At 41.5% G+C, this 15,826-nt stretch overlaps 1 protein-coding gene and 1 pseudogene across 1 annotated transcript; both read left to right on the forward strand.

The window, feature by feature from the left end:
• The window catches only part of LOC113567959, a 39,059-nt pseudogene extending 34,163 nt beyond the window's left edge, over nt 1-4,896 (forward strand).
• A 7,767-nt stretch (nt 4,897-12,663) lies between these two features.
• On the forward strand, nt 12,664-15,384 carry camlg (calcium modulating ligand). The gene is made up of 4 exons (XM_027030591.2): nt 12,664-12,977; nt 13,679-14,127; nt 14,241-14,306; nt 14,535-15,384. Exons 1-4 carry the CDS (start codon nt 12,815-12,817, stop codon nt 14,724-14,726), a joined length of 870 nt encoding a protein of 289 aa, XP_026886392.1. The 5' UTR covers nt 12,664-12,814; the 3' UTR covers nt 14,727-15,384.
• The last annotated feature ends 442 nt before the right edge of the window (nt 15,385-15,826 follow it).

Here is a 15,826-nt window from a genome sequence, read left to right on the forward strand (position 1 = left end):
CCTGCCCTGCTTACCTACAACCAGCGATGGAAACAGGTGTAGACCAACATTTAAGACGTGTAAAATATAATACATTTATCTGACTGAATTATAATTACAAAGGTATTAGAGTAAATTCTATTGTGTAGCACAGTTTAATTGATGAGAATATGTATAACTAACTTTATAAAGTTACTTAAGCATTTACATTATGTCATACTACCTGAATGTTACCCAATAGATGGATATAAAGTAAGAGAGAGGTAAAGAAAGAGTGAGCGAGAGAGAGAAGTAGAGAGAGAAAGCCCCAGGTAGAGGTTTCTCCAAACCTCACTGCTCAGTCCACCAGCTCTGCTCCAGCTCCACTCCAACTCTCCCCCTAAACCCTCCACCTCCAGACCCTGACTTCAGTCTTATCTTCACCAAGACCAGGTGGTTTACCATCACTGACCAATCACAACTAACCACATTCTCTTATCACCCACACCATGGGACAGCAATCAGGTATCACTGACGCAGGAACTCAGCTGGTGGTAGGACAGTGATTTACAGTCGTGAATAACAACTCACTTCCTGTAAAAGTGACCGTGATGTGACCCCTCTTTCTCTGTGTCACGTCTGCTCTTCTCATCATACCTGACACTGCACTATCAGACTCCTATAATCCTCCTGTCCACTTTGTTAGATTCAGTTCCCCTGTTTATTGACCTTACCTGTTTTCCATAGTCTCCCTTGTTAGTCTTGTAAACAGTCCTGTCCTTTTGTGTCTGTCTTTGTGAAATCTCATCTGAGTTGTATTTCTAAACTGGTGTATGTAAAGTAGTCTTGTTTTTTTTCCACTTTTCCTGAACATGTTTCTGTTTCTGTGTGTCTGCCCTTTTTACCAAAGTCTGCTGTTTGGTCTTCCTAGTGCTGACCTTTGTCTATTTACACTGTTTGCCTTTTTGACTGTGGACTGGTTGTTGTTCCTCGTATTTAAATGAGACTTTTTCCCATTTTATACAAACCAGCGCTGGACTCTGCTCCTGCCCTCCCGCTGACAGTGAGAACAAAGATGAGCACAGCAGTGGGGGAAGATGAGAACAAAACTACATAGACCAGAGTTTGGACTACAACTCAGAATAATGGGTTCAGTCTTCTGTATATGACCCATAATAGTCCACATATTCAAACCAGCTGATGGACAAACCTGAAAACATAAATACCTGTTGTGATGGTGGCGGCACAGAGGAAGCGAAAGGCAAGGTTGAGCCAAAGTGCTCTTTATTCTGCATTGTCAATACGTGAAAAACCACAACAAATTATCAACGATACTCAGTCCTAACACTCTGTGTAGCGATGTACAGGGTGGAAGTGAGTAGTCCGGCGTTCCACTAATGTGCAGCGCTTTCTCTCAGGACCTGTGAGTTTAAATAGAGAGAGAGAACACGGGACAGGTGAAGGTGATTAGTAGGCAGGGGACTGGGAACAAGGCAGGGATGTAGTGCGCTCCCTAGCAGGAGTGGGCGTGTCCCTCCTTCTGGATGCCCGGCCAACCGTGACACCTGGCAAATATAAGCAATCCCTTAAAACTGTTTAAAAAAAGAAATGACAGGTCTTCTCTCTGACTAGTCACTGTTGTGTCTGAAAATAATCATAGTTTACTAAGCAAGTCTTTACTAAATAAATAAATCTTTATTTATTTATCTTTGATCCATGTTTATTCAGTGAATACATGGTAATATTTTACATTTCCCTTGTTCAAGATTATTGAAACTGATATTGAAGGCCTTGCATAGTGTGTCTCTAAAAGAGCAACTTTGTTAAAGAGTAGCTTCTCGTCTTCTATTAATATGAGCTCCTGGCTGCACCCACAAACGCTGCTCTCTCAGGCTCAGGTGGTGATCTTCAGCTGGGTCCTGCCTGAGAGGCCCAGCAGATGCAGCAGGACTAGAGCAGGTGAAGGGTACTGTGGAGAGACAGGCTGAGGGGATGGAGATGGACATTCTTCTCCACACACATCAGTTCCTCCTCTTATCCTAAGAGACACTGATGAACCAGTATATCCAGGGCTTTCTCCTCTTCTGGGGTTTGTGTGGATATCACTCCCCACTGCTCAGTGTGAACTGCCTGCACTTAATCTCTGCACAATATCATCACACTGCTTCTTTATCTCTGTTACACAAACTAACAGTTTTGTTCAGTTTCCTCCAAGGGAATATGGAACTCCATGATTATAAAATTGTATTCACCCTTCTGTGATGTTTAACAGGTTAAGGAGGATGCGGGGACGAGGCACGTTAAACATAACATACATTTTAATCATAAGCACAACTCAACACACACAAACACACTACATAGGTCAAACACCGACAACCTTGACGATACGACACGAGACTTATATACACTCATGACAATTACACACAACAAGGATCAGGTGCACAACACAAGAGGGCGTGGCAATACGGACAGACACGCACACGCACACATTTGAGGGGTTAGGGGCTGTACCATGACACTTCTGTCTGTCCTCCAATACTTTAGTGTCTGAATCAGTGGCTGTTTATACTGTTAGTGTCTTTGATCAGTTTATAGTAATTCAGTTTGCACTGTCAATGTATTGTTTGCCTGTTGACTTGTGGGACTGTTTCCAAACTTAGTGAGCAGTGGAGCTAACAAAGAAGCAGTTTTAATTTGTTTATTTTCTTGTTAACAGTGCTCTGAATTAACACACCTCACACACAGTGTGTCACCCCCCCCCCCCCAACACCACACATTGTAACTTTTTGTGTGTGTGGTTGTGTGGGGGTGAGGCAGTGTGATTGTGATTATGTGTTTGCATTTGTGTAAGCATGTGTGTGCGCACATGCTCATTAGCATAGGGTGTGTGTGCGTGTACTGAGCTGAAAGTGTGAGGAGTTTTTCTCCTTCTCTCTGCAGGCTGGATAACTGCAGTATTACAGATGAAGGCTGTGCTGCTCTGGCTTCAGCTCTGAGGTCAAACCCCTCATCACACCTGAGAGAGCTGAATCTGAACTTCAATAAACCAGGAGACTCAGGAGTGAAGCAGCTCTCTGCTCTACTGGAGGATCCACACTGTAAACTGGAGAAACTACAGTGAGTTACTGATTTACTGTCTCTTTATATATACACACACACACACACACACAAGCACACATACATACACATACAGTCAAACCCAATATCCTCGCACACATATGCGCACACTCAATATCATCAGTCAGTATCCTCAAACACACACGCACAAATACACACTGTCATTAAGCTCTCTCTCTCCCTCTCTCTCTCACACACACAAACACACAGTCAGTATCCTCTCACGTGTACACATTCAGTATCCACACACACACACACATGCACACACAAACATGGAGTCAATATCCCCACACACACAAATACATACACACAGATATAATTGCTATTACCCTCTTCCTCTTTCTGACACACACATTCCATCACTGTATTAATTAGATTCACATTTACTCACTCACACACTCACTCACTCATTCTCTCTATATACACACACACCATCACTGCATCACTATCACAACATGTGTATGTATACTGATCTGTAAGTGTGAGGAATTTCTCCTTCTCTCTACAGGCTGTATAACTGCAGTATTACAGATAAAGGTTGTGCTGCTCTGGCTTCAGCTCTGAGGTCAAACCCCTCATCACACCTGAGAGAGCTGAATCTGAACCTCAATAAACCAGGGGACTCAGGAGTGAAGCAGCTCTCTGCTCTACTGGAGGAGCCACACTGTAAACTGGAGAAACTACAGTGAGTTACTGACTTACTGTCTCTTTATACACACATACACACACACACACACACACACACACAGTCAATATCCTCTCACTCACACACGCAAGCGCACACAGCATGAGAGGATGTTGTCAGTATCCTCTCACACACACAGTCAGTATCCTCTCACACACACAGTCAGTATCCTCTCTCACTGTCTCTCAGAACACACACACACACACACACACTTATGCAGTCAATCCCCCCGACACACAGAGAAAAATATCCATCCCACATACACACACAGTCAGTATCCTCAAACACACACACACACACACACACACAGTCAATATCTTCAAACACACACACACACACACACACACACAGTGAATATCCTCTCATTCACACATGCACGCACACACACACACACACACAAACACACACACACAGACAATATCCACATACACACACACACACACACACATACACATAGAGTCAGTATCCTCTCACATACACATTCAATATCCTCACACACACAAACATACAGTCAATATCCTCACACACACAGACCCAGTGAGCATCCTCTCACTCACACACAAACACACACACACACACACACACAGTATCGTCACACACACAATCACATTCAGTATCCTCTCACTCACACACACACACACACACAATCACTCACACACATACACACACACACACACACACACACACACACAGATATAATTGCTATTACCCTCTTCCTCTTTCTGACACACACACACCATCAATGTATTAATTAGATTCACATTCACAAACTCTCTCTCTCTTCATTCACTCACTTCACATTGTTCCTAAGTTCAGTAGATTCTTTAAAAAATTCTAATTATTTGCTTGAGACAAAATCTCACCTACAGCTGCAGTAACAATATAAACCCAAACTCACTTTATCATGTGGACACACACAACCACAGCATGAGCTGCTTGATGAAGAACTGGATGTTACAATGAACTCACGCAAATCTTGTGATGGCATTCACACTCCTTTTACCAGTGTACAGTCTGATGGCTGACTGTGATGAGTGTGTTCATGTCTGATCATTTTGTCCTATTCTTACAGTATCTGGACACTACACAACTAGCCTGGACACCACACACCACTGGCCTGGACATTATGGAGCTGACCAATGATGACACCCATGACTGAGTAATGTGTAGTTTGATTTGGTTCCAACGAAGTGAATAAAAAAGGGTTTAATAATTGTTCTTATGAAAAGTAAAGGACTGAATGGGTTCCAATACTAGCTAGTTACATTAGTTTCATTTCTCCAGTGCAACAATAAAAACAAACATCAGACTGTATTTGCACAGAGATCATGGATGTTACACTTACTACTGTATCATATAACCAGACATCATGGATATTACTCTTATTACTATATCATATAACCAGATATCATGGATGTTACACTTACTACTGTATCATATAACCAGACATCATGGATATTACTCTTATTACTAAATCATATAACCAGACATCATGGATATTACTCTTATTACTATATCATATAACCAGATATCATGGATGTTACTCTTACTACTGTATCATATAACCAGACATCATGGATATTACTCTTATTACTATATCATATAACCAGATATCATGGATGTTACACTTACTACTTTATCATATAACCAGACATCATGGATGTTACTCTTACTGCTGTATCATATAACCAGACATCATGGATATTACTCTTACTACTGTATCATATAACCAGAGATCATGGATGTTACTCTTACTGCTGTATCATATAACCAGACATCATGGATATTACTCTTACTACTGTATCATATAACCAGAGATCATGGATGTTACACTTACTACTGTATCATATAACCAGAGATCATGGATGTTACACTTACTACTGTATCATATAACCAGACATCATGGATATTACTCTTACTACTGTATCATATAACCAGACATCATGGATATTACTCTTATTACTATATCATATAACCAGAGATCATGGATGTTACAATTATTACTGTATCATATAACCATATCATATAATTATTACTGTATCATATAGGTGTGTCTATTCCCTATTTGAGGTTTAGAAATGTACAACTGACATACATATAAAATAAGTATAGACTGGATACACAGGATGTAAAATGAACAAGCATAAATCAGTGTGGACTGGACACACTTGATGTGACATTTCAACAAGATACCAGTGCACAGTGAGTGTTATCTCTGATTTAAACAAGATACCAGAACACAGTGAACTTTATTTCTGCTTTAAACAAGCTAATGTCCAAAATCAATTAATTTTGTGTGTAGTTACAAGATATTTTGTATCAGTTCTGTGTAGTTTCTCTACATTTCCTCAAGCATGTCTGTAGAGCTATGGGTTGAACTCTCACCCTGTCTACTTGACTCTGTGTAGACAGGTCACTTTATTATCTGTCAGTATCGCACTTGCCTGAACTGAAGGTTTCTCAGTTCATTCATGGTCTGCCTTACTCCACTCAGCTTCATTTCATAGTATCCACCAATCAGCTTCATCTTGTGGTGTCCTCCAATCAGATTCCTTTCATAGTGTCCACCAATCAGCTTCATCTCATAGTGTACTCCAATCAGTTTCATTATCTCTCTGGCCTTTTGGTCATCAACTACTAACTCTAACCTGTACCATTTCTGATTCCTGGGAAGGTTCAGCTTAATTCTACCCTCATCTACTGGGTGCAACATCACTAGAGTTTTGTCAGTGTATGTTAGTTATGTGTTGGAGTTCAACAGATTTATTGAAATGATGTTCCAGGACACTCTGCAATCTATCTGGACTTCACAATCTCATCACCCAGCTGCATTCCAGCAAAAAGCTGTTTCATGTTCCCCTTAACACAGTCAACTGCTTCTTTGTTCTGTTGTCTCCAAGACTGTTATAATGTCATCAGCTATCTTATTGTGTCTTTCTCTGACCATGTGGACTGGCTTTCACCATCTGGGTTCTGTACTTTGCAATGCCTTTCCCCCACTTTTTGCATTCCTTCCCAAATGCATCACATTTTTTCCCCCAACAGTGGCAACCTGACAGCAGTGTGGCTTGAACTGGCAACCTTCTGATTATTAGTCAAATAACTTAACCACTGAGCTACAACTGTCTTCTGTCATTCTTCTGGCAACATTTTACTGTTCTCTCTTGAAAGCACACCTTTCTCCAGGGATAACCCATTCTCCCTGAGGAGTATCTGCAGTTTTATATCATGCTCTCTGAGTAATCTCTCCAGGGCTAGTTTACATTTACAGCATTTAACTGGCACTTTTATCCAAAGCAACTGAGGGCTTTGGTTATGGGCCCAACAGCGGCAAACTGGCCGTTTTGGGGCTCAAACTGGAAGCCTTCTGATTACTAGTCAACTACCTTAACCACTGAGCTACCACTGCCCCTAAGTAATTGCTCCAGGGTTAGTTCATCTTCCATGAGTAATCTCTCCAGAGTTAGTTCATCCTCTCTGAGTAATTTATCGTAGCATGGCATTGTTTGTTGCCCACACAATCCCTAATTACCGAATCCTTAATCTGTTCAAAAGTACTTTTCTGCCGTGATGTCGGCCATTACCATGTTGCCCAGTTCTCTGCCCATTTCCCTATTAGGCAGTAAAACAACGTTACTTGTGTTGCTTCATCAGCATCTGGCATAGCCAGTTCTAAGAAAGGAGTGAACTCCTTCCAAGTTCCCCATGACTTGGCTAGGTCTAGAGAGTTGACCGAGAGACCGAGATACAGGTCCTACCATTGCTTTTCGTTGTCACCTTAATTTTTATCCATTAGTCATCGATGCGGCGGGGAAAAAAGAAAATATTTATCAACATTCTTGAATCATTATCACTGAGCGTAGGACAAAGGCTCGCAATATTGCACAGATGATAAAATGCTGTTTTGGTGAGTGACTTGACATGGGACTCAAAGGTGAGTGATGAGTCAAAGAGACAACTGAGGTTTTTAATAACTATCTCTCTCTCTCTCAGAGATTTTATCTAAGTGCTTGTGTGGAGTTTTTCTCCTATTTGCTGCAGGCTGTCTTGGTACAATATTACATTAACATTTACATTTATGGCATTGAACATCTCTCTCAATATTATAGAGGAAGGCTGTGATTCTCTGAGGTCAGACCCCTCATCACACCTGAGAGAGCTGAATCTGAACTGCAATAAACCAGGAGGCTCAGGAGTGAAGCAGCTCTCTGCTTTACTGTAGGTTCCATATTGGATACACAGTAACTACAGTGAGTTACTGACTGCCTGTATCTACACAGGTGCACACCGTCAATATCCCCCTCTCTCTGACACACGTGTGGCAGTATCTTTCACACGTAATGTGCACACACACACACAGTGTAACTCTTACACGTATACACTTTTATTTCTCTCACAAAAACATTATCACTGTCCATCTACATAGCTGTAACATACACTTAGATGATCTTTTGCAGTTTTTCTCTCAAATTTAGGATTTTGCATGTTAACTGCCTTAAAGATGGAATTAATTTCATTGACTGAAATTTCATGCATAACTGCTTTGATAGATGGTGTTCATATGAAAACATTTGAAGAAATGTACAGTATGAACAAATGTTTAAATATGTGGTACATGCTACTTTCATTGAAAATAACATTGTTTTGTTTGTATAATGTAGGTTGTGTAATGTGTAGAACTGTAAAATCTCAGCAGCAGGATGGAACACTAGACATTGTGGCTGGAGGGCAGTGCAAGTGTCCATGTGAAGATGAATTTTCCATTAGAAGGTGTTGAGACCATTCAAGAAACTGTGTCTGACCCTTTGGATTAGAAGAGAGTAGGACATGTGTTCTGAAGTGCAGCTGGCAATATACCAATAGTTAATTGGTTTGCATGCTCTGATGCACTTCATTTAACTGAAACATTTGTTGTTAACCCTGTGGGTGTCTGAAATAGGAATGTAATGCTAGAGGCATTTGCTCTTTGTAGTGAGTTTAGGCTTGTAGGACTGAAATTGGAAAAAATGTAATCAAAAGAGTGTGTCAGAAGTATGGTGTACATTGCATCTTATAGGAACAGTAAAAATGTATTTCTCTTAAACTATCCTCTGGTTGATTAAGTAGGCTCTGAGTTTAAGTTACTTTTGCCTTGGATTCAATTCAATTCTAGGCTTCTTGTCTGGACCTAGTTGCTTGTTGGCTGTAGCTACTCACTGCAGGTCTAGTTTTACTTTGGCTCCATGTGTGATTTTGGAGACAGACACGGCACTTGCTGAACATTTAAATTAGGATGACTCCCCAGTTACCAACACCTATAGAAGGCTTTCATTCTGCTTTTCTTCTAGTTTCTCACCCCACCGAGGCAGCTCTCTCAAACTCCATTTAAGTATCTTTTAACCCCCTGTTTCTTTCCTCAAATGCATCCATAAAACTAAACATCTTTCCAACCTAAAATATCTCGCAATTCCTGTCTACATACCCCACAGATCTACACACTATCATTGTCAGACATGGCAACAACAGCAGCCTCATTTAATGTGCTAATCTGCTGTCCTGCATGCTGATTTCATCTCAGCCTTAGCATCCTGGATCACCCCAGGGAACTTGACCCCAGCCGGCATGTCCTCTGCCTTTTCATTCACACATTCTCTAAGATGTCTCAGTAGGTGAGGTGGAACAGGTTTATTGTTCTCAAAAGTGGGGGGTTCACCCCACTTTCCTTCTCTGCTTGTTCAGTCCCTTTTGAATTTCATGCTATTAGTGTCTTTGTCCAGTAAACTACACTTCACTGTCATCTACTGCCCTCCAGTTTCTGTAGATGGCTTCATTGTTGAGCACGATGCCCTCTTCAGTCACTTCCCCATTAAAGGAAACTCACTCGTTCTCCTTGGAGACGCCAACCTTCCGTCAAACAAGCTACTCTCCTCCTGCTTCCTTCTGCTGCTGTCCTCAGTCGACCTTGCCCTCCACTAGTCTCCTCCAGCTCAGAGTGGGCAATGTTCTGGAACTGATTTTCACCTGGACCACCACAGTACTGGACATTGCAGTCCTCCCCCCCCCCAGCTCTCAGACCATCACTGTTTATCCTTCTCTCTCCCACCCTACTCTTTCTGTCCATACCTCCTGTGTTTATCCTTCTCTCTCCCACCCTACTCTTTCTGTCCATACCTCCTGTGTTTATCCTTCTGTCACAGTCGGTGCTTTCTCTCTCTCAGTATAGTTTCCAGTTCTTTCCTTTCCTACACTCTCCTGAACTAATCTTGTCCTCTCTTTTGCAGACCAGCTCGATCTGCCCTACCTACCCCCCCGTGGCTGCATTGGCACGAGAGAGAAATGGGGAGTGCAGAGAGGCGGTGGAGGGAACTCTCTAGATTCAGACCTCAGCTCATACCAGTCTCCCCTTTCCAAGTTCTCACTGGAAGTAACATCTTCAAAGGCATCCTACTCCAGAGGAAGATTTCGATTGGCATCTGATCCATGCAAGCTCTTCAGTATTTTTTTTGTTCTCTTCTTAACCACCCCCTCCCTCATCTTTTACTCCTGAGGATTTAATTACTTTCCTTTGCAACAATCCACCAGCCATTTTCCTCTGTTCCCACTCTTCCAGTATTCATATCCCTACATCTAACTCTCTGGATTGTTTCTCCTCTCCTTGGGGAAATCTTTCAAGTCCTGACTTCCAGCAATCTGACTACATGTCCACTGGATCCCATGCACAGGTTCTCTGCAGCACTTTTTTGTTCTCCTCACTACTTTGTCCACAGCTGCCTGCCATCACTTGTCTTCTCTGTGCCACTACCATGACATTAATATATGGTTATATTTCTCTTTAGAATTTAGCATTTCTCCACTTTAATTCATATGAATGTTATGTTCTATTTTAATTGTAATGTCTTATGTGAAGAGTTTGTAATAAACTAATGAGTTACATTTGTCATGTTACTATTATCGCTGCATTAAAGGTTAATGTAGGATTGTAAGGGGGGGGGGGGGGTGTCAATAAAAAAAATAAAACAGACTGTCACGTCCACAGACTGGAGCGTTCCCCGTTTCCCGGGCAACCTAGTTACTTCCGGGTTTTCGTCCGTCTCTATGGTTCGCTGTCTCCTCCCATTAGTCTCCAGCTAGGAGTTTGTCCCTAATTGTAGTCTTATTTAAACCACGTTACTAGGTCGCTTGTTTGTCGGTCATTGTTTCTGGTTAGTTCTCGTTTATACTCACTCATTGTGTTTAGTTAGCGCTCGTTCGTCCTCGCTCTTATGTGTTTGGTTAGGTATCGTTCGTCTCGGATCTTTGCTCGCTTATGTTTAGTATATTCCCATTTGATCTCGCCCCTCGGTTCTATGTACCCCGCGCTCCCTGTTTAGTTACCCTCACTGAGAGAACACGGCTTTCAACTCTTGGATGAAAGCGCTATAATTGTTCATAAGCAGGGATGCATTGGTAACCAACGTGGTTCCCCAGGTACAGGCTTTCCCAGTAAGCCTAGAGATCACGAAAGAGACCTTGGCATGGTTGGGCAAATGGGGTTGGTAAGAAAAAAGTTCACATTTAATTACAAACCCTTATTGAAGCTTATTGAAACAGACTAATTGTACTTGGTCATGGTTTCATTCCTGTATTCCTCTATATGCTGGTATAATAATTTATATTTCAATCAAGAATAAAGATGCAAACTTGAGAATTAGTTGAAGAAAACAACAGGTCCTGTTCTTTAATGCCATTCGATCTTAACAAGCATTACTGAGGTATCCTCTGGAGAATGTCTGACACAAAGAACCCACATTTTTTTATACAATTTTCAGGAGTTATCGCCTCACCTTCTTTTACATATTAGCGTTTGAAATCCAAATCCATTATATCCAAACCATACATTATTCAATATATGCAAATTTATATTCAATACCTATACTAGTTGGACCTTGTTGCAAGAGAAGACTTCTCTTAAAAAAAAAAAAAAAAGATTTCATCTTACACCTGAAAGATGTGGGTTGGTTTTTTTTTTTACCATGCTGTCCCTGGTGGAGATATAGCTTATACAAAGGTCTGCTGAAACCTACCTTTGCAGAAGCCTGCAGAGGCATCTACAGAGGTCCCTGATCTGGACACAGATTATTTTATAAGGATACAGAATCTCTATGATTCTTTATGTTTGATGTTATTAAGATTTTTTATTTAACATTTAAACCTCTTTTTCTGTAAACACTCTTTTTATTATTTCAAAAGTTTGGGGCATATTGGAACCAGCCAATGAGAGGACACAAGCATACGGAAACAAACTGGAACAGTATGTGAATGGTACAACAACATGATATGCGGCTGGGTTCTTGCCAGAGTGTGACGCAGTGGGTAGTCAACACCGTCCTGGTCACTGTCATTTGGCAAATAAATCATTACGTCTGTCTGGGTATGGAACAAAATAGTATTGATTATGTTATTATTCATCCATTCATGCTTCTACCTCCTCTACCACCACTTATTGATGTACTGGTTGTATGTGTATGTGGGTGATTAAGTATGCCGTACAGTGTGTGTGTGTGTGTGTGTGTGTGTGTGTGTGTAAGTAGACACACGTCTAATGAACAAGCCTAATATGATATCAAAGATTCTGTTTTTTTTATTACCTAATCTAACGTAATGTTTATCTTATTTTATTTTGTATCAATACTTTTTCTACGTTTTATGAAGAGCCGCTGATGTAGATGAACTGCACTAAACAGATTAACATTAACAGAGTCTCCATCACAGCTGGGCATGTACACGGCTTGCTAGTTTTTAAACTGTTTTTTAAACAATAATCCGTAATCCCATTCTCTGTAATCCCATTAATTGAACCACCGCTCCCTGCCGTCTGTCACGTGTTAGGGTATCGACGGCCATCAAATCTCCGCTACCCTTTTAGTTTACCGAGTTGACGCAATTTGCGGACGTCATCATCACGCGTCCGAAGTGTGTTCAGTACAATGAAGGCCTTTGCCGCGCCATATGTTTCAATGGAATAGAAAGCCGCACTAACGCTGAACAAGTAGAAAACGGACCGGCGGCAACCACAAATATTTTTCCCTTAAGAAAATGGAGTCATTTGACGACATTGCTCAAGACAGCCATGAAGAGAAAACGTCTCGCACTGCTGCGCAGAAACGGGCTGAGATCCGCAGGAGGAAGCTGTTAATGAATTCCGAAGACAGGATGAATAAAATCGTGGGATTCAGTAAGAGCGACGGGGAAAGCAACGGTAAGACATGCCCTTCTGTTCGTTTGACATCCCTCACAGATTATTTGGTTTTCATGTTTTCATTGTTATCTTTTTAGCTCGTATTGCTCGGGTGTATGAGAGGTAAACCATCTAATCCAGGCTTGCGACTCTCTGTGGGTCGTTCCCACTTCAAGAAGCCCCAAGTATCTATTTGTCAGAAACAGTCTGTTAAAAGGTAACATGACCAGAGTTTATGTGGTTCTGAGCTAACTGCGCCATTTGGACTGACGCAGCATATTTTAAAGATGTATTCGTATGGAGAAATGTTTTACCAAACTGCAGCCAAAGAGTTCCACTCTAAACTTAAGGCTTTAAAGAGACATGAAATGTTTAGATGGTGGAATAACCAATGACTTTGTTTCTCCTTTATTATAGGCGTAATTAGATGTAATTCTCCATGATGAATTAAAAGCAATTTTGTGTTGCTCTGAAAATTGCAAAAATAACGCCAATGACTTTGTTTCTCCTTTATTATAGGTGTAATTAGATGTAATTCTTCATGATGAATTAAAAGCAATTTTGTGTTGCTCTGAAAATTGCAAAAATAACGCTACTGATTCATATTGATCTGCTGGTTCATATTGATCTGTCTCTCTCTCTCTCTCTCTCTATTTATTTATTTATTTATTTATTTATTTATTTATTTATTTATTTAATTATTTAATTCCACTTTAACAAAGAAACCAGACGTGTGATGGAGCCACGTTTCCACCTGGACCTGGACCGGAACGACACCTGGTCTCCTCCTGTTTCCTCCAGAAGACTCTCCCCATACGTGGGGGAGGTGGGTGGGAACAGCAGCACGCCCTGTGATACACCCGAGCGGAGAGGCTCGCCTATCCTGGGCACCAGGGCCGGACCGGAGGAGGAGGACATGGCCCGAACGGCACGGCAGAGGCCGCGGGGTGAGCTGAGCGTTGACCCGCGCTCCCGCTCCCCACGCAGGGGCCTACAGAAGTACCTGTCTCGCTTTGATGATGCAATGAAACTTAGGGGGCAGCTGGCCAGTGAGAAGGCAGCGCAGGACAGTGGCGGCAATGGCGACGAGCTGGACTCCTTTCGGCTCTTTCGCCTCACGGGAAGCGCTCTTCTGGCCATCTTTGTGCGTGTCTTCGTGTGCCAGTACTTGGTGAGTGAGAGGCCTGGACAGGGCCCAGTTGTCTTCTGAGTTGTTTATTTGATTGTGCATTACCTTTTGCATAATCTGGATGTCTACATTGTATTTGTGCATTCTTTTTGCAGTCCATATTTGCACCATTTCTCACTCTCCAGTTGGCCTATATGGGATTATACAAATACTTTCCAAAGGTTAGTCCTGCCTGCAGTTATGCTTATTATTAAACACTGAGGTTTCACGTGTCAACATTGTTAGTTTGTATGATTTCACTGAATGTTAGTCTAACATTATGAATTACAGTGATTGCTGGAGTGATCATGGTCCCATTTCAGCTGGACACTCTGGTCGGGCTCGTCTCTGGTAGCATTACATAAGGGCCCTGGAACGTTTTCATATGAGACTCTGTTTCCAAACCCCAGGTGGAGAAGAAGATGAAGACCACTGTTCTCACTGCAGCACTGCTGCTGTCCGGCATCCCAGCGGAGGTGATCAACCATTCCATGGACACTTACCGGAAAATGGGTGACGTTTTCTCAGACCTCTGCGTTTATTTCTTTACATTTATCATGTGTCATGAGATGATGCTCTTATTCAGCTCCGAAACACCCTAATGGGTGAAGGCAGTGTTACAGTGACGAAGTCCAGGAAGTCTGCCCCTATGCCACGCCTCCTGCGTTTGCACCTCTTTGTAAACAGGTTAAGGTCGTTCCCACACCCACACTACGGTCAGACGGTGTGTTCAGATGTCGTCATGGGTGGTGAACAGCCATTCTGTGCTGGAGACTTAAACATGTGCTAGGACTGCAGTTTGTGTGTGTTTTTACTTTGGAGGTACAATTTCATCACCATTTTCTTTGTAGTGCTTTTGCTGGGCCCGGGTAACGTTTGACGTTTTCTCTCAAGCATGCAGTATGTCCTGTATATGAGGTTCGCGTTTAACAGCTGTGCTGAACACATGACTCTCTCACCTGGACCCCAGGTCAAATATTTAGCTGCTGTCCATGAGCTAATGCAGTCACGCATTAGACTATTTTTGTGTGTTCACCTCTTGATGTATTTACTACATGCAGGATTTTGGTTTGTAGAGTCTAGTGGTTGTGTTCAGACTGTCTGGCTTTGATGAGTATTTTGTCTGTTCACCTGTAAATTCTGTTTTTGAATTTTAATTAGAAGTAAATAACTTTATTTGAGCAGAAACACTTATCTATGACTATTGACTCGGTGATTTTGATTTTACAACATTGTGTGAAATAAATGTTGTATTATTTATGTTGCATATGTAATCTGTAAACTTTTAACCAAGAAAGAAGGAAAGAAAAAGAAATACTGCTGCCTGTTATTGTACATTAAGCAATGAATTCTGATCCAGAACACCAAAATCCATTTGTGAACAATAAATGAATCCTGATCCAAAACAACTAAACCCATTCATGAACAATAAATTAATTCTGATCCAGAACAACAAAATCCATTTGTGGACAATAAATGAGACCTAAATCTCTGCTCAAGTCATTTGATAACACACATGAACTATACATGCGCTGTAAATATGACTATATGCATTTTATTTTATACTCCTGCTATCAATGCTTCAGATGGAGTAAAAATTAATTTTTTTTCCCTAATTGTCATTTTTGGCCTTAAGTGTAATGTCCTAGAAATGCAGCTATGAATGCCTGCCTGCCTTTGTGTAGTGTGTACACAAGGTTAG

The sequence above is a fragment of the Electrophorus electricus genome, chromosome 22 (assembly GCF_013358815.1).
Source record: "Electrophorus electricus isolate fEleEle1 chromosome 22, fEleEle1.pri, whole genome shotgun sequence".
Taxonomy (NCBI): Eukaryota; Metazoa; Chordata; class Actinopteri; order Gymnotiformes; family Gymnotidae; genus Electrophorus; species Electrophorus electricus.

Bases quoted from the DNA above. Each gene is read 5' to 3' on its own strand.
- camlg (XM_027030591.2), top strand. From the start codon at position 12,815: ATGGAGTCATTTGACGACATTGCTCAAGACAGCCATGAAGAGAAAACG. The intron at 12,978-13,678 runs GTAAGACATGCC...ACTTTAACAAAG, and splicing joins GAGCGACGGGGAAAGCAACG to AAACCAGACGTGTGATGGAG. The intron at 14,128-14,240 runs GTGAGTGAGAGG...TTCTTTTTGCAG, and splicing joins TCTTCGTGTGCCAGTACTTG to TCCATATTTGCACCATTTCT.